The sequence below is a fragment of the Vidua chalybeata genome, chromosome 6 (genome assembly GCF_026979565.1).
Source record: "Vidua chalybeata isolate OUT-0048 chromosome 6, bVidCha1 merged haplotype, whole genome shotgun sequence".
Lineage (NCBI taxonomy): Eukaryota > Metazoa > Chordata > Aves > Passeriformes > Viduidae > Vidua > Vidua chalybeata.
Window position 1 is genome coordinate 34,342,636 of NC_071535.1, and position 23,310 is coordinate 34,365,945.

A 23,310-nucleotide genomic window follows, 5' to 3' on the forward strand; every position below is an offset into this window, starting at 1 on the left:
TTGTATCTGTGCCATTTAAAAGTGATTTCCTAAGCAATCTATCAAAGGTCGCACAGCACATCCACGACAGAGCCAGGGAAACTAATCCTGAGTCCTGACCCCCAGTCACTTCCTTGCTCTGTTGAGCAGCAACCATGGGCTCAGCTTTCTCAACAGTCTGCAGAGAGACACTGACCAAGTCAAGATCTTCATCCACTGATCTGTCTCCCCAGCTGGAAGAACTGTGGGCAACCCAAGAGATCTCCCTTGTCCATGCAGGCAGGTAGAGGCACAGTGAAAGGTGAAATGAAGAGGCTCCTTGCTGAGCAACCCTTCTGTTTCAGGGTCAATTCCTTTTGAGAGTCAAAAGCTTTGGGGAAACTATTCATGAGTACATTCTGCATTAAGTACCGTGCCACTGAACCACAAGATGCAAAGGGATCTTTGCTCTGCCTGAACTACCTCCTGTCATTCACACACCTCTCCTGAAGTCTCCAACAGGCTCATCAGTACCCCTGGTAGCATGAATCTGGAGTTTCCTTGTAGCTCTGTCCTGCTGCAGTTCATGCTCTCATGTGACCTTCTTATTGTTCCATGGTCTTCTGGTTCTCCAGACAATGTATAGAAATTTAATTTGCCTTTTGCAATTACAAGCATTAGTACAATGGGTTGATTTGGTGTTCAAATGTAATATAATGAAATATTACAGGGACCCTAAGCTACTGTGGCTATTAAAAAAAGCCATTGGTTCCTCATGTTTTTTAAAATTGTTATTATACTGCTCTGGGATTTGAGTTTATTTTTTCCCCCATTTGCTGGTGAGCCTGAAAAAGAACAATTTTTCTCCCTTTCACTTATGATATGATACATGAATATTTGAAGAAGCCTATAAAGCTATGAATGAAACATCAAGAATACAGCATGCAGAAAGCCAAGGGATTATTTTATCTTTATATTTCTGAGTGAATGCTGTGCATGCAAGCAAGAAAATGATTTCACGGACTAAAGCTTTCTTCCTGCACACACATCTGCTAATGTGCCCTTAGCCCTGACCTGTAATGTTTCCTGACAGCGCATCTGGGGATGCTGTACCTGTACCAGCTTCACTGATGGCCTCCGTGCTATTCCCATCCCACAAGCCTCCCTCCACTCTCCCCAGCCAGGGCTGCATCCCTCCAGTCCTCCTCAGGGCACCTCTCCCTCTCCTGCACCGCTGCTCTGCACATCATGCTCCTCATGGGGCCAAGCCAGGCCACCTCATTGCTCTTGGCATTTCAGGTAGTCTCAGAGGCTTAACATGTGTACTCTTACAGGGAACTGCTAAAATTAGCTCTGCAGCCAAGTCCAAAATAGCAGTCCCAAGTATCCCTTACCTAACCCTTGCACGGTGTGATTGTGGACAAACACGTGTGCCTGCAGATCAGGGGGCTGTGATGCTGACTCACCCAGGAGGACCCAAAGCCTTTAGCTCTGGATCCCTGTTCCTCCTTCACTGGGGTTTCTTTGCCCTGAAGGCTTGATTTTGACTAGGTGAAGTCCAAATTGCATGCATGAACTCTGCTTCCCTTGCCATCCCTGAAAATGGACAATTTAGACCTGAAGTTTAAAAAGCTACTAAAAATCTGTTTACTAATAAGCCATTTAATCTGCATGTTTTTTGGTATATTTTGAGGTCAAATTCTGCTGTGACATGCATGTTGGTGTGGGTTACAGATCAGGAATTTCATTACCTCCTGCTTTAACTCCAAAAAGCTTAAAGCAAGAGGAACCAGGCTTGGGATTGAAGCAGACCAGCAATCCAGCAATCCTGTGCTTACAGCAACCTGATGTGCTGAATGCGTGTCCCAGCCTTTTTCTAAACAGTGAAACACTTTTCTCTGCTGTTTACCTCACTGAGAGATTTGAATGTGCTGCATGCTTTATTCTGGACTCATTCTTCATTAACATAAATCTTTTCTAATCAGTATCCCTAAAGACTCAGAGAAGCCACTGTGTAGATAAGAGGATCCTTGTTAAAGGCCTGGGATTTAGAGAGGGAGTTGCAATGAGGGAGGGGAGGATGAATTTTGAGGAAACTCTCAGTCACACAGCAGGACAGTCACAGGATGCCAAAGGCAAAGAGAACACGCTGCCTCCACCCCCTGCACGCTCAAAGGTGACCAAGAAGTGACCGTGTGAAACACAGGCTCCTTTTCCCAAAGAGATCATGGTCCTCCATTTCCCAGATGTAACTGTCTGCAGGCTCTGCCTCCAGATTTGCTCACTGAGGTGAGTAAACTGTTTCCCTAATAGATTGTGAAGAGACCTAAGCATGGGGTTTTTTTAATAGGCTAAACAAGGCAGAGATTTTGCAGCATTAACCTGAATGATATTATTGAAGTCAATAGCAAAGCTCTTGCAGACTTCAAGAAACTCCTCTCCATCAGGAGAATCAGCAGCATTCAGCCTAATCACAGAGCTGTGAGCAAATTATTAAACCTTGAGGGAACGAGGTAACAGCAATCTAACATTTTTTTGCTATTCACATCAGCAGCTGATGGAGTTGATGAAGAAGGAGTTTCTTACCATCTGTTCACACTTCTGAAAACTGCAGCACATGTATCAATACAGCTTACCTTAAACAGGTATGGATCTTTGTAACAAGTCAAATAATTTCATCAGTATTTGGATATAGATAACTCAATGGATCAATCCAAGCTGGGAATCCTTCCTTCTCTGCAGTTTAATCCTTCCTCTGTGACTCCCAGTCACATCCTCCCTCTGGGCACAAAGCTTTCCCATCAGAGGTGCTGACACTTCATTAGAAGTAGATGTGCTATGAGATTTGTCTGCACCAGTTGATTCTATGCTGGGAGAGCTGAGAAGACTTCAGACAAAATCCTCTCAAGCCAGGACATGCCACCCAGCTGTTAACAGTGTTTGCCAGCCATCCGTACTCCCATTTCCAGCAAAGTCATATCTTGTGGGAGACATGCCTTCTGAAGCAAAACTTTGCATGAACGTTGTCGGTGCCTTTCACGAAACATAGCCCTCAAGACTCAGCCTTCAGCCATCAGCTCTGAGGTTTAATCTTCTACCACTGTGCCATGAATTCTCTCAAGCTGATTCCCAGTAACCCTCATGTAACATATTTTTCCAAATGCCATTTGCACCATTATGTGCAATCAAGTGAAATCTTCCAAAGTAGCCTCACTTGCCATTCAGGCTGTATCAACACTAAGATTAGCCACAATTTAAGCAGAAGAGCAACTTCATCCAGGGAACACAAAGCAAGTTTTTCTCCGGTAATCCAGGGCTGAGGAAAAACTGTAAAAGCTGATGAGTGAAGAAAGTATTACTCTGAAATCTTGCTGGGACAGCAGCAAAATCTGCATTCTGAGTTGTGAGCTGACACAATAGCAGAGTTGCTATGAGAGCAAGAGTCAAACCAACAGACAGCATCTCGTCATAAAGGAAGAGACTAATTTCCCTGCAGGAACCCTTTAAAAAGGTGCTGACAAAAGGATGCCCAGAAATGTGGTTCAGGGTGCAGGGAAGTTTCAAAACCCTGCAGCACTCAGTAAACAGGGATTCAGGTTACATGACTTTGCATATGGAGGAAAGGTGAGACAAGAAAGATTTGAAGATTAATTTCTTAGAAATGGAGAGGACAAAAAAAGTCAGGAAACCTGGAAAATGGCCAGGAGGATAGAGAAAAGCAACATTTACCATCCTGGCCAAGCAAAGAATGTGAGTCTCTCTCTTTGATTTCTTTTTACTCATTCACTTAGATACAACAAGCTTGCAGCAAGCACCATCTTTGCCAGGGCTCCATGCATCTGATAATGCCACTACTGAGTCAACACTGGTCATCATCACAGGCCAGACTGGCAAGATACCAATCTCAGATCTGTTCTCATCTCTTTGAATTATTGGAGCACATCAACAAAAAGAGCTGCTATAGTAAAACTATTTGATGTGATTTGTTTGGATGATCAGCAAGACTTTGAAAAACTCCAGCTGCAGAAAGTGATTGGTGAAAAAGAGCAGATGACCTGTGAGACAAAGTAGATGCAGCATTTATGTAGCAGGAGTAAGTGGCCAGTTCTCCTTACACCAAGGGTTAACAACTGAGTGTCCCAAGGCTCAAAGCAGCATGACTGATGTAACTGGGGATGAACAGTGAAGAGCAGCATCTGCAGATGATGCAAAATGTTCCAGTTCAAAGGCTGTATCAGTGGCTGGTCTGTGTTCTGCAAGCCCTGGTCAACCTGAAGACAGGCATTTGTGTTTGGACCACCACAGGAACACTTCTGAGTAGAGATGATTTTTCCTCCAGTAAGGTGCTAGCAGATGCAGAGAGCAAGAGCAATAGGATGAATGTCATGCTGAGTTCTGGCCTTCACAGAGACCGTCCTGGAGACCCCTGTGGCCCACAGATCTGATCAGGGCCAAGGAGAAGTTCCCTTGCCTGGAGGTGACTGCTTTGTACTGGCAGGTGTACAGGACAGCACAGACAGTAATGCAAATCAATCACGTGGTAGTAAGCCCTGCTCCCACCTGCCATCCTCCTCCACTGCATGTCTGTCAGGAACCACTGCCACCGCAGCCTGCAGCAGTGTGGGTACCCTCAGGGACAGCACATTGGGTCTGAATAGCACCAGGCTCTGGAACCAGTTCTGCATCCCAAAATAAACCACTCAAACTCTGCGCCAGGCTGCTTTGAAAAGTACATACTACTTCTCCCTGTCATCAGCTCCGCCATCACTTCAGGGAACATTTCACCCCTGATTTCATCACTGCCACCTAGTTTGTATCCCTAAGGTAAGCTTGGAGCTGCCCTCTGCATGGAGAAATCCTGGGCTGGCTGCAGGCCCTCAGCACAAAGCTATGGTAGTGCAGGCACAACTAGCTGTCTCTGCGTGACCCGGATTGCAGATTACTTCCAAACATGACTGTCATTCATCTGAGGTGCCCAACACCACTGCTTTCAGAGGAGCCAGGAAAGGTTTTGAAGATGCTGCAAATAGCTGAGAGCATCAGTCCTCCTACAGCACTGAGGCACAGGCTCAGTGTGACAGAGCTAAGTGAGGAGTAACAACAAAACGAGGACAAACTGTCAAGAAAACCACGTATTTTGCACCACTGGGAACAAATGCATGAACAGCCAAAACCCAGAGAGACTCTACCTCAAAAGCTACTGGGCCTGGACCCCCAAGGAGAGGCAACAGCTGTGCTTTGCCCTTGCTGTGTGAGTCACGTGGGGGTACATCCATCACCACAACAAAACCCAGCAAAGCCCCCACTAGGTGACTGTGGTGTGGGATTTTCCCTGTCTGTGGGCACGGGGCAATGGCAGCGCCTGCATGATGCTGGCAGGAACACGTGTGCTGCAGTCAGCACGAGCGTCCCTTCCCAACGCTGCACGGCACGTCGCACGATGCCCGAGCATGTGCCAGCCCATGCGTGGCCCGGGCTGCCTCCTCTCCGCTGGGAGCCAGCTGGTCACGCATGAATTCTGTGAAGCTGCTGGCCACAGCATCTGCTCTTGATCGCTCAAAATGCTCTCTATGGGAAAGCCTCACGTAGCTCCTCATTCTTCATGCCAGGCACAAGGTAGGCTCATCGGAGATGCCGCAAAGTGCAGCAGGACGGAGCTGGGGATCTTTCCAGATGCCCTGGATTTAGTGTAGCGACTGTGCCACCTTGTGCCAGCAACATCTACAAATGCAGTTTAATCTCCTGCCTCTCAGATTTTAAAACCACGGTGCTCTCAGTCTGACTTTTCTCTAATGAGGCCAACTGGGGCCCTGTTTCTCCTCCCTGGCATGGTCCTTTACTTCCTCCAGGCAAAAGAGGGTCTGTCCAAGGGTGTGCCCTCACCTCCTGGCCTGCAGGCTCTGTGCTGCACATCAATTTAGTCCAGCTCTGACCTCTTCTCTGCCTCTTGCAAATCAGACAATCACACTGATTAGAGATGATATAGATGTAAATAAGAGATATATGATACAGCAAACTGGTTCTGTAGTCCTAGTAATAATGAGGACGTTTTACAACTGGTCCACTTCTGGGGCCATTTGGGTTTTTTCCAAACACTTGTTCTTACTCAGCCAGGTGCAATGAGACCTGTGTAGGAAAAAGAAATGTGAGTCTTCATAAAAACAGCCCTTTTCTGACTCTGCTCATTGTTTAGAAAAGGCTGCAGGATTCACAGAGAACAGACAACTGAGAAAAAATTCATTGTGTTGCTCCAAGCTGCCAAGTGCATAAGCAGGAGAAAGCTGGGGCCTGTGATTTTCCTCCTGGACCTGCTGAGATGGAGGTAGGAGACCCATGGATAGGAAGACATCTCTACACATGTGGAGAGGAGACGCCAGTGTGGTTCTAGGACTAAAGACTTTGATCCAGCACCAAACATTTGGCCTTCACAATGCCCAGGAAGAAATCTGAGCGTACTGTGGGTGTAGAGAACAGATACCTACATGGAAGCTGTGGCATTATATAGTTCTTTTATTTGATGGAAAAAAGTAGTAGAATAACTAGTGTCTACAAGCTGAGGCCAGACAACTTCTACCTAGAAGCCATGTTCACATCTTTACCCTGGAGGGCAACTGATTGCTGGGACATACTCCCATGAGATATGGCAAGGTTGATCACTGCTTCTGCTCAAGGGCAGTTGGACTTCCATGAAAACTGAGGGCTTGTGCTTGACAAAGTGAAACCCGATATCCCTCATTGCCTGTGGGCTGCAGGAGGCAGTCTAAGAGTATTAAAATACAAGTTTACATTTTACAAGTCTACAGATGCTCTACAATACTGAAATGCTAATGTAACCTGTGTCTATCCTGAACATCCTACAGAGCAGTCTATGGGAGCTTGGACTGGCCAGAGGGCAGCTGCTGTGCTGGTGAGGTAAGAAATAGAAGACATTTCAGCTAGGGAGAGCTGTGCAGTGCATGGAGAGCAGCCAGGTGTCCCATCACCGACAGCAGCACCTGAGAGCAGAAATAAGCCTGTGGGCACCCACATCTGGCTCTACTCTGTAACAGGCACACAGAAGGTGGATTTGAATTCCTTTTCTTAAAGTGCCTCTGTTTAAATCTTGTCCCTCCTAGGCCATCCCAAAGCTAGTGAAGCAAGTGGCAAGACTCAGTGAAAAAGGGGTCAAACATACATAGGACAAGAACAAGGATAGATGTAGGCAAGACACAACCGTAAGTTTGGGGTTATTCCAGCTATAAATCCTGGTCTGCTGGGAGATCCTGGGTCTCACTGCTGATGAAGTAGGACCTCAGTAGAGCTTGACACCCTCTGCATGACAGACTGTGATTGTTTGTGACACATTTAAAGGGGTTTTCAAATGGAAGACATGAAGAACCATTTCAAAAAAAAAAAAAAACAACCCAAGTTACTTCACACCTCCCCTTTTCTCCTGTGGACTTTTCATCACGCTTCAGAGGGACTCAAGAGCACCAAACCAGTGCCACTGGGGGCAACAACAGAGGGAAGGACAGGAGGAATACAGGAGGAGCTGAAGAGGGCAGCCATGCATTACACCCTTCTCTTGCCTTTTGCATTCCCCAAGGTCCTGGCAAAGAAGCAGGAGTAGGGAGAACAGCAAAGGTGTGCTCAGAGCAAAAAACAGATCAAGACAAGGAAACCCAATCAAAATAACACAGCCTCCAAGACTCAAGCATTGCACAAAAGGAGGGTCAGAAGTAAGCTAGGCTCTTAAAGGCAGAGATGACACCAAAACAGGGTAAGAGCAGAATACAGGAGGGCAAAGAGTAAAAGTCGATCCCTCTACAGGAGGAGGAGAAAAGGAGGAAGGGTAAGGAGGAGAAAGAAGGTTATATTTTCTGGATTTGGGGTTTGGATACTTGATTCTGATTTTTTTCTTTTTTGCATTTTTTTCATAAAGGATCTCACACCTGATATTCCTCGTTCCATCCATTGCGGTTCACCAAGGGCAATGAAGAAATTCTCCTGCCTTTCGTATTCCTCCTCATCTACTATCTTAACCCTTATGGTCTTCCTGTAGGGACAACAAGAGAGACAACCATGTACAGCGGTTCAGCTGGCTGGAGGCGAGGCAGCAGCAGCGGCGGCAGCGGCGGCGTGGTGGGCTCCTGGCACACAGCCCCTTCCCGCTGGGGCGGTGTGCGTTGGCCTGCCTGTCGGACACAGCATCCTCGCAGCGGCTCCTTGGGAGCAGGGGTGTTAGGGGCAGAGAGGGCTGGCAAGGGAGTGAGGAGGCAGGGAAAAGTGGGAGGAGGACCTTGCTGATGGTTAGTGGAAGGTGGCTTCTGCAGCGCATTTTTTTCAGTGTCAGATGGTAATGGAAAGGGTATCAGTTGCCTGAAAAGCATCAGGGACCACCACCCTGAGCTACCCACTGCATTTTAGCTGGAAGACCAATTTTTTTCTTACCATTAATAATAAATACAGTAATAATATCCTCACGATTAATAATAAATCTGCAAAGACTCGGGCTGGGAACCTGAGGAGAAGAGAGAGACACATTCCCCAGTGCAGTGAGGTAGGTCTCTGCCAGTGGCTACAGCTCTACCAGCTGCTAAGGAGGCTGATGGTTCTAACTCCCATTTTTAAAATGGCACATCTTATTGCTTTCTCTTCTTGATAGTATCTACCCATCCTCCTGTCCTGTTCCTCAAATGAGGATGCAGTCTTCCCAGAGGATGGACAGCTTTGCTCACAGGGGACACCACAGGCCAATGCCTCCAAGGCTCAAAAGGAAATGCCCTGGGTACTTGAGCAAGTCTAGCCTCTTTCCCCTGAGGCCAGCTTATCTAGCCCCCTCCACTCTCCCTGCAATGCATACAGCTGCTGCGAGCCCCCAGGCAAACCAAAGCAGGCCCTGGCTCTTCCTTGCCCTCAGCTCCTGCTCCCAGAGTTCCTCTGTGACAATCAGCCTTTGCCTTTGCCCACTGCTTCTCAGAAGCCACAGAGCTGCCAGGCCTCAATTCCTGTGTTTTTCTAACATGGGTCTGACTGGAACAACCCATAGGACCAGGGCTGGGGGATGATCTCCTGAGATGCTGGATGTGTTTCTAGCCAGCATCTTCCCACTGATACTACAAAATTTGCTTGGGCCCTCCAGTGAGGGTGGCAGAAGGTTCCTATCAAGTCACCACAGAAATATGGACAAGCAGGACTGCTCTCCATCCTTCTCTCTCTCCTCCCCTTGCCACTTTGCCTCTCAGCAGCCCCAGCACCACTCCCCATGCCACCCCATGGGTACCATGTGACACGGTGTGCGTGCACAGCAGTGTTTAGGGCAGAGCAGTTGGAAACAGAGAGACATCAGAGGAAGAGGAAGAGAAGAGGAGGAAGGAGATGGAAGAGAGGAGGAAAGAACGTTAATGTTAGTCTGCAGGGCCAGTACTACACCTTTCTGTAAACTCATATCCACCATGCGGGGGCTCATCAGCTCAATGAAGAAATTCTTGGTTTTTTCATACTCCTCATCATCAATTACCTTGATGTGAACTGTTTTGCTGTGGATGGAAAAATAATAAGGGTCATAAAGGGAAGAGGGGAACAGAGAAGCAAAAGTCAAGGAAGGACGGAGTTAAATGGGTACATTAGAAAGTCAAAGTTTTCTCACCCACTGAACAAACTCAACATGGCCCTTTGAGAAAGGCTAAAGTCTCCCTTCTGCAAACGACACTGGCCAATTTTCTGTTTAACCCAAAGGCAGAATGGCAGGCCAAACTACAAAGTGAAGACAAAAACAATCCCCCAGCAAACTGGCTCAGGGCTCAGCCTGTGGGCAGTGAGGTCTGATGGCCAGCAGAGAAGCAGGCTTCCCTCACCCTCTTACCCCTGTGCACACACACACACACACTAGCAGCCACACAAGCACACACATCCTGCTGGCACCATGCTGCTTCCTCAGCTTCATTGGCCTGCTCTGTACTCAGAAGTACTGGCTGCTGGAGCTGCTGGAGCAGCTGGGCAGCAGATCCTGTGTTTCTCCTGTAGCAAATTTCTTACAAGTTCTTGTACCATTTTGTAGGAAAAGAAGAGCTGACTATGTCATGGTTTCCTTCACAACAAATACATGCCTTATGCAGAGGTTACTGTCCCACAACTTTCACACCCAAAGAGAACAAGAGAAATAAGTCAAAGACTCCCAACCCACTGCCTCCTTACAGACAGGCTGCACTGACTGTTGCAAGCTCAAAATGATCCCTCCACTCCCCTCATTCCCCAATGGCTGCAAAGGTTCATGCAGTCACATCCCTCACTTGTGACTGAAGACATTGGTGCTTTCATTCCAAGGTGGTATAACCCCCTCTTAAATACAACATTGTTTGCACGTGTAACTCCTCTGAATGGGTATTCACTTGCCATCTTGGGGCTCCTGGAATTCTAGTTGACCCCAACCCCAAGCTGGAACTGCATTTTTAAACCAGAAGTCAGTTCCACATAAAAAGTGTTTCCCTTACCTCAAAACAATTACCCCTCCTGCCAGTGAAAAGGTCCCCTGCTTCCCACTGCTCTGTACCCACACATGGCCCTGCAACAACAATCTCCTCTTTCTTCCTGCCCATCCTTAGCAGTCAGATCAGGCCCAGGTGCATGTTGTGCACAATCAGTCTTGACTGGCAATGGGAAGGAAGAGAAAAGCAGGACTGGCAATCACAATCACCGGCAATCTGGAAAGATGTGCCTAAATTCACATCTCTGTGTGCCTCAGCCTGTAGCCTTTGCAATTAAATCCCATATCTTTGATCCCACAGTGCTTCAGAGAACAAGTGGTCCAGCCCTGCACCCTAGGGGTGCTTTGATCTCCACCCTGAGGATGCTGCCATGGCTAGCAGCTTCTGGAAAATCAGCATTTCAGCACAGAATAGGAAAATCATCACTGCAGCTTGCTACTGATATCAATAATGACCACAGAATCATTTGACCCTCAAGTCAATTCCTCCTGCACTCCAGCTGTGGAAATCCTGTTCTCTGTGCTGACACTGGTCTTGATCTTGGTCCCAACCCTTCTCTTTCAAATGATGGCATAGGGGTAGAAGTAGAGTTTGGATAATGTCTGCCTATCCATCAGTGCAGGAATATGCAAGAAAAATCACCTCCAATTCTTCTTTCTCAGCTAAATCAGTTTTATTTTTCCAGTGCTTGCTCTACCCATACCCTGCACCAATGCCAGCAAAGCCTCCTTTCCCTTCTCTAGACTCCTTCAATCTCTCCTAATCCAGCCTGAAAGATTTTAAAAGGTATTTCTCTGGTGTAAATGTTGCTGCTCTGCTAAGACTTCATCATGATGATTTTTTGTTTCATTTTTGTTGGAGATGTTGAATTTGGCTTTTGAACCAGATTTTATCTGGGCCCCTGATACTTTGCAAAGCTTGTTCAATTTGCTGAGTTAAACCTACAGCTGATTCATAGCTCTGATCTTTTCCTTGCTCATTACTACAAAACAGAAGGTGGGATTTTCCAAAGCAGACAGTGCTTCCTAGACGTGGGTTGCTTTTAAAAATCCTTTTCATAAGTACCATTGCTTATTTTTTTTCCATTCTAGGAGCTTTGAAATAATCAGTATTGCTTGTCTGCAAAAATTTGGAAAAAACACCACTGACCTTTCTTCTTGGGGGTCAGCTTATATACTGTGACAAAGCTATTCTAAGGCTTTGTACAGTTAATATTATGTATGCAAACCATTTGACCTTCCCTTCCCTTCCCTTCCCTTCCCTTCCCTTCCCTTCCCTTCCCTTCCCTTCCCTTCCCTTCCCTTCCCTTCCCTTCCCTTCCTTCCCTTCCCTTCCCTTCCCTTCCCTTCCTTCCCTTCCCTTCCCTTCCCTTCCCTTCCCTTCCCTTCCCTTCCCTTCCCTTCCCTTCCCTTCCCTTCCCTTCCCTTCCCTTCCCTTCCCTTCCCTTCCCTTCCCCCCACTGCATGTACACTTTGTTAAGTACAAGGAGGTCTATACGCCTTACCAAGTAGTTCCACAGGGCTGAGACTTCCTTAGAATAGTCTTTGTTTTAATGTAAAAAAACAGTTCAAGAAAGAGAAAGAAGAGTTGCTGGGGATCCCTATAAGCTAGCATGGCAAAGTGCTGGCTTTGCAAAAGCAGGTCCCCTCAAGTCAGGAACACAAACCTTCTGGGCTCCTAAACCACCTCAGCTCTGCTGCAAACTGGACCATTACCCCACACTCAAGCATCAGGTGGTTTTTCCAAAAAGAGAGTCTGAATTTGGTTACCAATCCAGTAACTTCCTGGTTCCCTCCTTTGCTACAAGCTTTTAAGGAGAAAAGAACCTTTTACCCAGTTCTGAAACAAGAGGTGAAGGACACATCAAAGCAACAGGACAAAACCACTGGTGCCTTGCATGGACACAGGTTGAGCCTTGCAGCCCCTCTCCCCATCTGACTGAATCCAAAGGAGGGGGTGCCTGACCTCTCCAGCTTTGCTGAGAGGTGGTGAGTGCCCAGCAGGTCCTCCACCCCATTAAAGCCTTGGGGACACAGCAGGAGCCCGGAGGTGATGCTTGGGGAGCCAGGTGTGGTGGGATGGGGGTGATGGGAGCCAAACTGCAGCCACTGCAAGCTCTTGCTCCAGGGCCAGGGTGCTGCCAGACCTCCCTGCGCAAGGAGGAAAGGAGCAGAGCAGAAGTTGGCAAGGACTGTGCAGTGACACAGGGAGGTGGGCGAGGGGCCACAGACCCAGTGCCACATAATGGGGAGCGGTTAACCTTTCCCTGGGATTTTGTGGCAGAGGGAAGAGCAGCATCCCTGCTCCCAGGCTGCTCTGCAGCCTGCACAGATGGGGGCACAGCACTGGGCTTGCTCCCTTGAGGGGAAGTGTCATTCTCTTGGCTGGCTGCTCCCGTGACTGTCACCACAGAAAGGTCAGTGCTGATGGAGGGGAGTTTGTGGTGGCCCATCAGGCCACCCCTCCCAGTCCACTGTGGCTGGTGAGGGCTGCCCTTTCCCCCGCTCTGTAGCTTCCCTACCTCTGTGAGCATTTTGCTCGTCTCCAGGCCTATGAAAGCAACCATAAATACAGCTGCGTCCTGAGCTGTCATAAATTGTCTGAAGGCCAAAACACAGATTGCTCCCACACAATCTCATCTCTCACCTACAGCCACACTGAGAGCTGCGTCCTCGGAAGGCATGAAGAATGGAGGAGATGGATGGAGAGAAGGGCTGGAGTGTAACGCTGCCCCAGGAGGACATCACGTTAATGCGAGAGATGTGACAGAAGGACACCAAGAGGCAGAGAGCGTGTGGGAGCGGGAGGCTTGGGAACATTTTGCTGCAAGAACATCATGACAGCTTCTTGAAATTAATGGAGGCAGAGGTGGGCACGAGAGGGGCTGGCTGTGCAGCAGTCCTGATGGGCATGCTCACCACCATGGGAAGCAAGGAATCTGAAGCCTACCTTGCTCAGCTGAGCAGCTTTCATTCCCCAGCTTCTGGCCACTTCAGATTGGGAAAGGAGGACACTTTCCCCATTCTCTCTGACAGTTTAACTGGGGCCAAGACACACCTCAGACAGCTCAAAAGCAGAGAACAACAGAGACCATCCAAAAGCCTCTCATGGCAGCAAGGAGCCACTCTGCCAGCACTAAGCCACAGCACAGTCCAATCTCAACACCTGCATGACTACAGTGATGGGAAGGGCTCTTTAATTCAGGGCTTGGTGCAGCTTTCAGGACACTGAGCAATGCTTTCAATTTGGCTGTGACATAGCAAGGCAAGCCAAAAGCCAGCACTCCCAGGGAACACCTGGCCATACAGAAGTCAGGATAGCTGCTCACGTGCTTCTTTTTCTCTGAGGTCATTGCAAGTTGCCACTCAATAGCCTTCAGATGAGGTTCTGCTTTCAACATACACTTAGAAACAACCACTGGTTTTAAAAGTCAGGGATGGAAAAGCTCCTCTGGGGAGCAACATTAAGAATGAGATTTTCCTGAGTAAGCAACAGAAGATGAAATGAATAGACATCGATCTTCTCCTAAAGGACTTTGTGTACATGATGTTGCTAAATTCCCCATCTGGGAAGTACAGAGGATAATCTATAAAATCATTTTATTTGACAACACGTCCACTTCCAACACATAAGGCAACAACTGAATGGTTATTTGATTAATGTGCTAGAAAATACTGAGTATCTCTTTGTGTAGAGACTCTCATTTGCAGGAATTATTGCTGAGAAGGTTAAGAGGATGTGTCTGTGTGGGTCTGTGTGACTTTGGAATGTGAAACTCTAAAAACAATGCAAGTCAGGAGATGTCACACAGTGTATACCACTGAAACAGTCAGGGCTGTGCAAGGGCACATTTTAGAGTCCCTGATGGGACGCTATTAGCCAGAATAAAAAGCAGTCAGGACAGCAAGGTAAACATCCCTGGGGCAGTGAGATGTACCAGGAGATGTTCAGTAACTCATTAATGTGAGTCATTAGTACAAACACTTTGAGTCAAGCCATTCTGTTCTTGACACATCCCAATAAACCCAAACCTTCATCTGATTTGCTGTGGGTGCAGGTTCCTGCAGCGTGAAGTGCAAAGCATGTTGTACCAGTCTGACTCTTCCCCAGAGCTCTGCACTGGTTTGGGATTTCACTGTGAAGCTGCAGATAGGGCCCAGCTACTGTGCTAGAAGACCTCATAGAGCAGTCACAGTATCATAGAATATGCTGAGTTGGAAGGGACCCACCAGGCTCATCGAGTCCAGTTCCTGGTCCTGGGCAGGATACCCCAACAATCACACCATGTGCCTGAGAGCACTGTCCAGATGCTTGAACTCTGTCAGGTTTGGTGCTGTGACCACTTCCCTGGGGAACCTTTCCTGTGCTCAACCACCCTCTGGGTGAAAAACCTTTTCCTGATATCCAACCTAAACCTCCCCTGATGCAGTTTCATGTTTTTTCCTCATGTCCTGCCACTGGTTACAAGAGTGAAGAGATCAGTACCTGACGCTTCCCCTCGCGAGGATGCTGAAGACCACAATGAGGTCTCCCCTCAGTCTCCTGCAGGCTGAACAGACCAAGTGACCTCAGCCACTCCTCACATGGCTCCAGACCCTTCACCATCCTCGTGGCCCCTCTTTGGGCACTCTGTAATTGCTTAATGCCTTTTTTATATTGTGGTGCCCAAAACTGCACACAAGACTCAAGGTGATGCCATCCAGTGAAGAGCATAGCAGGACAATCACCTGCTTTGACTGGCTGGCAATGCTGTGTGCTTGAGGCAAACCAGAAGGGATTAAAAAAGATTATAAATAGTGAGGATCTGTCTTTGCCCAATTCACTGGGAGGTGGGTATTTAACATAACCATGTGAGAGTACTCACAGGAAAGGTGAAGAAGCCAGCAAAAGAAGCCTGATTTGATACCCAGAGTCATATGAAGTGTGCATCAATAACCCAGAGTAACAAACAGAGCAATTTTGAAGGAAAGAATTATGCTGTCACATAGCACAGAAAAAGACAGGAAGTGTTTGAAGAGCAGAATCATTAGATCCAAAAGAAGATTCACTAAACGCACCAAGGAGATGCTGAATGATCTTAATTTCAAGAGAAAATAATGGTAATTTAAGAACCAATCCAGATTATGACTAAGGCAGGTTGCACTTTGGTCTTAAAATGATGTTTACAAAATAAGATTTTTTGATAACCATGGAGACTATGGGGAGGGGAGTGTGACAGGTTGTCAAGAATTCAGCTGCAGCCACTGGCAACAGTCAGTTTGTTCTAGCAGAAAGGTCAGAACTGAAGGTGTCTCTAAGGTCAGATTAGATGTTGGTACCAATTAACTAAGCAGGTGCCAACAGGATAGATGAACTGTCAGAACACAGTTTCAGGCAGATCACTGATGTGCATGTTGCTGTTTGAGATACAGAAGAACTGGTGCACTTCTGTAGGGCACCTCCTCTTCCTTGCTAAAGTCTATTTACTTCATGAGGGAACTAAAAGACCTCAGAAAATATGTCTGCAAACAACTATCATCCTCCCTCTGGGCAGAGCCATTTCCACCAAGCCATTCCTGACAAGTAGGTCCTGCCCAACTACTTTCTAATAGCCACATTACAAAGATGGTTTTCTGGATGATTTTCGTATATTTCAACTCTTTACCCATAGAAAGTCCTTTGTAATGTCCACCCAGACTGACAAGGCAGGAGTGGGAAGAAGCCTCTGGCACTGCCCCTTGCATCCCTGCTGTTCCTCCTACACAGGCAGAGTCTGAGACTGGCCCAGGAGACCCAGAGCCCTTCTGCAAGCCTCTATCCCTGCCACACATGCAGCACACAAGGGATCTCTGCTCCACTCCTGTAAGGGCCAGGGCCAGAAACATCCAGCTCTGCTGTGGCAGCTCACAGGCAGGGGGGGAAAGGTTCACTGGAGAAGACACTGTGCAAGAAGCAGCTGTACCCCGAGGTGGAGACAATGACCCCAGTCAACTTGTGTGACCCCTCCTGCCCACCTCCCGGGACTGTGTGGGACAATGTGCAGGACCACCAGGAGCTCAGAGGCTCTGCCTGCCTGCCTGTTAGCAGTATTTGTTCAAATCACACCAGATCTCCTAAGGCATAAAGGAGGAAATATTGACACAGAAAGGCTTCTTCCCTTTGTGTGTTCCTCACGTAATCTTGGCTAATTAGTAAATTGGCTCATGCTTCAATTAGAACTATTGAAAATGCTTTAGTAGCTGACACATGATAATTAAAGGGACATAGCCAAGACTAAGAGCTGTATTTTTTAGTCTTTACCTGTATAAGAAAACTTTAAAGTGTTACAACTAAAAGATTTATAGTGATAGCCACTAAAAAAATAAATCCAAAATAAAAAGAATATTAAAAATTGTCTGTTATGGTTTCTCCATCCTAGATGACAACACTAAAGGGGTTTCTTTGTCTTTCTGGTCATCTTCATTTTTCAATTCGTGCACAGCAGCCCAGCTCTCGCTTCCCACTGCCACCCAAGACTGCCAAGAGACATGAAATGCTGCCAAATTCACACGACAATGTTTCACACCTACTTTGTACCAGTGCAAATAACTGTACCAGCAATGAGAAACCAGAGCTGCTAAGTTGCAAGTGAGTCCATTCAGCACTTCCATGCCATTAAAAAAAAAAAAAAAAAAAAAAAAAAAAATCCTTAAGTGCCTAATAAATTCAGGGCAACTCAAGAGATGTGGTAAATCCATGTACCAGCCACAGGAATCACCACTGGAGCTAGTGAATGGCAAATTCACTCCACTCTCAAGTCTCACACTCAGCTTGGAAGCCCTGAAACACCAAAAAATGCTCCATGAGCTTCCATAATGCAGTCAGCCTTGCCAGACAAGATATCCAAAGCACTCTATATTTCACTTTGTTCAAACATGATAAAATGCTCTAATACACAGAGTTCTTCAAGGAAAGATGTCACAGTTTGTTTTTAAGAATTTCTGCAAAAAAGGGAAAATCAGAGTTTGTTAAACCCCCCTTGTCTCAGCTGAGTCCATGTTGCTGACCAGCTGAGCTATTTAAGTTAGGTTATACAAGCACAGCCCAGCCCCCCAGATTTTCTTTTCCTTATTCAGTTCAATGAAGCTACTTGGGTTCGAATATTGAAGCTATGTGTACAGACTCATGCGGGCCCTTGTCTGGCCTGCTCCAAGTCAGCTTCTCCTTGCTTACCCTATGAGACTTGATGGTTCAGGGCCAGGGGAGAGCAGACAAAATTTCAACAGCCCGTGGAGCTATTTGTTGAGGTCTGTACAGTAAGTACATGTCTTGTACAAGCAATAATTCAATTTGGCAGCCCATGAAACCAGACAGTTGAGGTGGGTATCAGCCTGATGTAGGTGCAAAGCAGAGCCAGGCCCCCAGGCATAGACATTTCACCCCTCCCTATCTTGGGCAGGTTCCCAGGGGAACAGCTTCACTGAGGAGATTCTATGCCCTTTTTTTCTCTTGGAAAGGAATTTCAGAAGGAGCAAAACTTCAACCACAACCATACTGAGGGGAGGGAGGAAGGGAGGAATGGAGGGATGGACAGAGGGAAGGACAGAAGAAGGAAGAGAGGAAGAGAAGAGCAGGAAGGAAAGCAGCCAGGAAGGAAGGACATTTATTCCTTACTAAAGGTCTTTGAATTTTACTGCTTCCATCTGAGTCTGATGTACCACAACAAACACCTATGATATAAAAATGCATCATGGCTATCAATGGTGAAAAAAAAAAGTACTAGAGATCTTTTGTTTACTCTAGAGAATGGCTCCAAAGCTTGACAGGGTGCAGAACTGTGAGTGCCCAGTTCAGGATAGGCTGGACTACCTCAAAGCCTCTTGAGATGTTCTAAGCAAACACAAAATGGGGATTCAGCTGGAAGTGACCCCCCCTGACCCACCACAGTATTTCTGAATTCCACCTGCAAGACAGACACTTGTCATTGGCTGGTATCGGCAGATCAGTGCTTCAAGCTGTCGCCCTTAGTTTTAGACTTTTTGCTGAAGGCATGTAGATTTGGAAGCTATATTTAGATGTCTTCTCTATTCTTCAGCAACAGGGTTGCCATGGAGATGCTGGTGAGGATGAGAAGGTGGGGACGGAGTGGGGGAGGAAGTTGAGGAATGAGAAATACTAGATTCAAAACAATCCTCACCAGTCTGGGAAGGCTTTAGATTCCTCCTAGGGCAAACACTGCTGTAGCCTGTGTAGCCGAAATGAGCCCCTGGCATTGCCTGATGGCGTGACCCTGCCATGCATTGCTCAGTGCTTTGTCACGGCTGGTTTGAAGAGACACAAGGGGCTGGCCTTCAAGCAGTGCTCCTTTGGGAGGGTGTGGTCCCCTTGACCTGAGCTTGCCAAAAACAGAACTCTGGGACCTCCACGAATGTCTTGCTGCTTCACAAGTTTATACTGACTCCATACTTGGTTAGTTCCTGCCATAGCTGGGGTGGCTTTGTCTCTGCTGCCAACAGTAGAGGCAGACAAGGTGCTGCAGCTGGGGACAGAGCTGCCCAAGTCTACCCAGAAGCATGGGCAGGGGCATGCTAGCACTCTAGCGACAAACAACCCAGCACAGGAGCTAGGCTGTGGTGGTAGTGTGGACTACAGGCAGGGATTACAGGCCCTTGATCTCTGCTTGCCAGGCACATCCACATTGCCTGGGCTGACACCAGCTGCAGGCACAGACAGATATGCAGATTCATACCTACAACATTGCTCTTCCCAGCAGAAACAACATACATAAGACTAAGGGCTCCTCCTAACATGGCTGTTCAAGACTGTACTACAATTACTACACTGCTGATGTCCAGGCATTAGAAAGAGAAATTACTTGTTGATAGAATTTCCTTGCTAAAAGTTTAGGGCTTGACATACTTCAGTGATCTCAGACCTAGGGGGAGGTTAACAAAGCTTGGGGAGAAGCATGTGCTACTGATAGTGGACACAAAGAATGCAGGATTTCCAGACCACAAGGACATTTGGCAGAAATCCCAAGATAAGGAAGAAACTAATAAAGCCAACTCAGCAACTTTGCTGAAATCAGCTCTGACTGGGCAAAAGGTCATTTTGACAAGAGTAGATTGCGACCATCACTCATGAAGTACCGACTCAGGAAACCGATGGACTCAAAAGAAGAGAAAGACTGAGCATGTGGACTAATTAGCATGAGAAGGGATGAAAAGCTGGTAGACCAGAGGACTGAAATAATTTAAACAACAGACAACAGAATACTAATTAATGAGAGCACTAATATGCAATTAATTCATTAATAAGAGCAGTAATATGGAACTTGTAGCCAATGAACCTCAATGCCTTTGTCTGCTAAAATGTATACATAGTGAAAAGTTTTGACAGTCCTTGTGCTAACTTTGTGGATTTGTCACCCAGCACACCTTTCTGAACAGAACTGTAAATCAGACAAATACCTCGATTCTGTGTGTGGATCAGCCTTTTGCATACCAGGTGAAAGAACTTGTTTGGGACAACAATGGCAGTAAAATTTGGCTTTTCAAGAAAGGTCAGGATAGTCGCCCCAGTTCCCAACAAGGAAGCTGGCATATCTCAACACCCCACTCTTTTCTGGCTCCTGCATGTGACAGCATCCATAGATTTCAGTGCGCAAAGCACATCAAAAAGGGTGGAGAGCAAAGCCAACTTTCCCATCACAAATGCCTCTGAAAACCAGTCTTGCAAGTCCCTCTGTCCCCTCCCTCACCCTGCTCTTCCCACACACACCCACACAGAGGTGCTTTCAGCTCTGCAGGACAGCACTCAGCCCAGCCACTGGAGTTGCACTACATCCAAAGCAGCAAGGCAGCAAACTGTAGGAAATTAATGAGCTGCAAACAACGCTGTGCAGCTGCCAGCCTGAAACGAGCCCGCTCTGCACACTGCAGATACAATTATTATATATGAACAAAAGGAGCTGGAGACAGAGCTGGGGTGCTTTGGCTCTGGTCACAGGCTTCTTGTGACCAAGATAAGGGACAGTACAATGAATTGACACAGCCAAATCTAAGTTGCATATCCAATCATTAACATAGAGTCAAGATACTGCATCTTTATCCAAGGCTCTGTGCATTTGATGGGACTCAGAGTTCTCTTCTGTAGCACTGACAATAGGGCAAGGGATACTCAGTTACACCATTTCATTTCACTCTTTGGGGCTGTTTTATTTCTGTTTCTTACAGAATAAAAACACACTGGGAAAACCAAACAGGGTCATTTTCTGAATTTCCAGGAACTCATGCCTTGGGAGAAGCTGCAGATTCCCAGAAGGAGGCCAGCCCTGCTGGGCTTTTACTTTCAGACTCCAGAGCTTTGCACCATTAAAAAAACACCTCCTTATTCATAAACTGAACAGAAATCACATCATCAGCCAGCTTTGCAGTGAACCAGAGTGATTCAGAAGGGTTAAATCTAGGAGCAGTGCAACCCTCAAGCCTCAGTTGATGACCCAGCTTCAGTTCACAGAGAGATTGGCTGCTGCACTGCCTCCCTGCCTTGCTACAGCCTGGCCCTGTGCAGGACAGCCTGGCTCAGCCAGACAGGGGAGTGCTGCGCACTGGCAGGACCCCATCAAACAGACCAAGGACGCCATGGCCTGCACAGCATTCACCCACGCAGGTCTCCTATAGATTCGTGGAATGACCTGGGTTGGAAGGGACCTTAAGGATCATCTAGTTCCAACCTTCCTGACATGGACAGGGACACCTTTCACTAGACCATGTTGCTCAGAGCTCCAGTCTGGCCTTCAACACCTCCAGGGATGGGGCATCCACATGTTCTCGGGGCAACTTGTTCCAGTGCCCCACCCTCATAACAAAGAACTTCCTTCTAATATCTCATCTAAACCTACTCTCTCTCAGTTTGAATCCATTCACCCTTGTTCTGTCTCTACATGCTCTTGTAAAAAGTCCCTCTCATCTTTCTCATAGGTTCCCTTCAGCTACTGGTACTGGAAGGCCACCATTAGGTCACCTCAAAGCCTTCACTTTTCCAGGATGAGCAATCCCAGTTCTCTCAGCCTTTCCTCACAGTAGAGATGCTCTGTCCACCTCTAATCATCTTGGTGGCTTCCTCTGGACTCACTCCAACAGGTCCCTGTCCTTCTTCTGCTGGGGACCCCAGAGCTGATGCAGCCCTGCAGGTGGGTTCTCACCAGAGCAGAGCAGAGGGGCAGAATCCCCTCCCTGGCCCTGCTGCCCACACTGCTTTGGATCCAGCCCAGGACACATTTGGCTCTCTAGGCTGGGAGTGCCCATTGCCTCTCATGCACCAGCACGACCCAGGCCTTGGCAGGGCTGCTCTTGATCTGGTTTTGGCTAAGCTGCTAAATGACCCACATGAGAGACAGCTTAAACTCCTCCTGGGGTCCCTGGCTGACAAGCAAGAATCTTCTCCTATCTTCTCTATCTTGTGGCAAGAGGCCCTTCACCCATCCTAAACATTTAGCCTACCCTCATTCCAACATGCCCCTCAACCCTTGTTCCTGTTCTTGCTGTCTAAACCCTCCCACTACAACCCTTTCAATACCTCAAACATTAATAAATGACGCTCTGTCTTCTCCCTGCCAAGTTTTGAGAACACCACTGAACAACTCTATGACTTGACTGGTCCTGTCAAAGACCAGCCACATTCCTGATGCCCTCTGGCATATATCAAACATGACTAAATGTTGGCTTTGTAGGCTGGTCTCACATACTGGTCTCTCCATCTGCAGCTGGAACTGCAATTAATGAGAAAAAATCACTCTCAGCCCTGGTCTGATACCTAGCTTGGTGGCAGGTGCAGCACCCTTCATCAGTAAACATGCCCTCAGGGGTTCAGCAATGTGACACAACTGCTCTAAAGGCTAAAACCTCATAAAGAATTCTAGGATGAACCCCTTGTGGTGTCAGAGGAAGAAGGGCTGTTGTTTAATAGGCTCTCTCTTTGCCCTCCCAGCCCATTTATTTTAAAAAAGTAATGCCATGTCTCAATCAGGAATTTTGCCCATTATGGGACCTATAAAACTTTTTAGGACTTGAAATCCCAAGTTAAAAATCTTCTGAAGAGAAGGGAAAAGGTGCAACTGAGGTTTTTTGAATTGATTTTGATTTTTTTCTGAAAGGAGGTCCCATCCCAGCTCTCTGCCCAGCCAGAACACAATTGAATTGCAATGCCATTGGTGCCTGAGCATCGTTTCCTCCCTGCTCCAGCCTCTGCTTTCTTCCAGCTCATTTCACATGTGCCCTGCAGTGAGTGTCAGTGCTCTTACAAGGAAACTACTATACGCCAGAGAGACTGTCAGGAGTAGGAGCCTTCTGCTCTGTCTGTTTACCAGGGTGTCTGTCTGTGTTTATCAATGGCATATTCTGTTTTTCAGAGGCTGTCCCTTGCTCCTTGCCATCACATTGCCCCATGCTTCCTTTGCCACCCTAGAAAGGCAGTGGAGTAAAATATATGCTAAGAAATAAACTGCACGTGTTAAAAGCCCTTCAAACTGATGCCAATCAGCCACAAACCAGACCTGAAAGTGCAACTCATTCATCTGAGGTTCTCCCCTGGCTTCTCACCTGTGGATAGACTGCACTTATCTTTGCTCTCCAGAAGCAGAGCTGAAGCAGAGAGGATATCAAAGACTTGCTTGGCTTCGCAGGCAGCAATCAACTGGAGCAGATGGGAATGAAACACACAAGTGAGATTCCCCCTCACTGCTGGCTCCCCAGGCACTTGCCTGGCCTTCCTGTCACCAGGGAACAGCCCTGCACCCAGGGCTGCTGCTGGAGTGGCACTGGCTCCGGGCTGCAGCACAGCAGCTCTTTCTGTCCATCTGCAGAATCACTGCTGCCAGGGCCCAACAAGGAGTGCCCTGGGCTCTCCTGGTACCAGTGTGTGCCCT

At 47.3% G+C, this 23,310-nt stretch overlaps 1 protein-coding gene across 6 annotated transcripts in view; it reads right to left on the reverse strand.

Annotated features, from left to right (window-relative positions):
* The window catches only part of SLC8A3 (solute carrier family 8 member A3), a 111,863-nt gene that overhangs the window by 13,209 nt on the left and 75,344 nt on the right, over window positions 1-23,310 (reverse strand). For 3 of the 6 annotated variants that reach the window (XM_053944797.1, XM_053944796.1, XM_053944794.1), the window contains exon 3: window positions 7,890-7,993. In XM_053944797.1, coding sequence (XP_053800772.1) covers window positions 7,890-7,993 — 104 coding nt within the window. Of the gene's footprint in view, window positions 1-7,889; window positions 7,994-9,369; window positions 9,477-23,310 lie in introns of all 6 variants that reach the window. The other 3 variants (XM_053944795.1, XM_053944793.1, XM_053944798.1) reach the window with 1 other exon arrangement.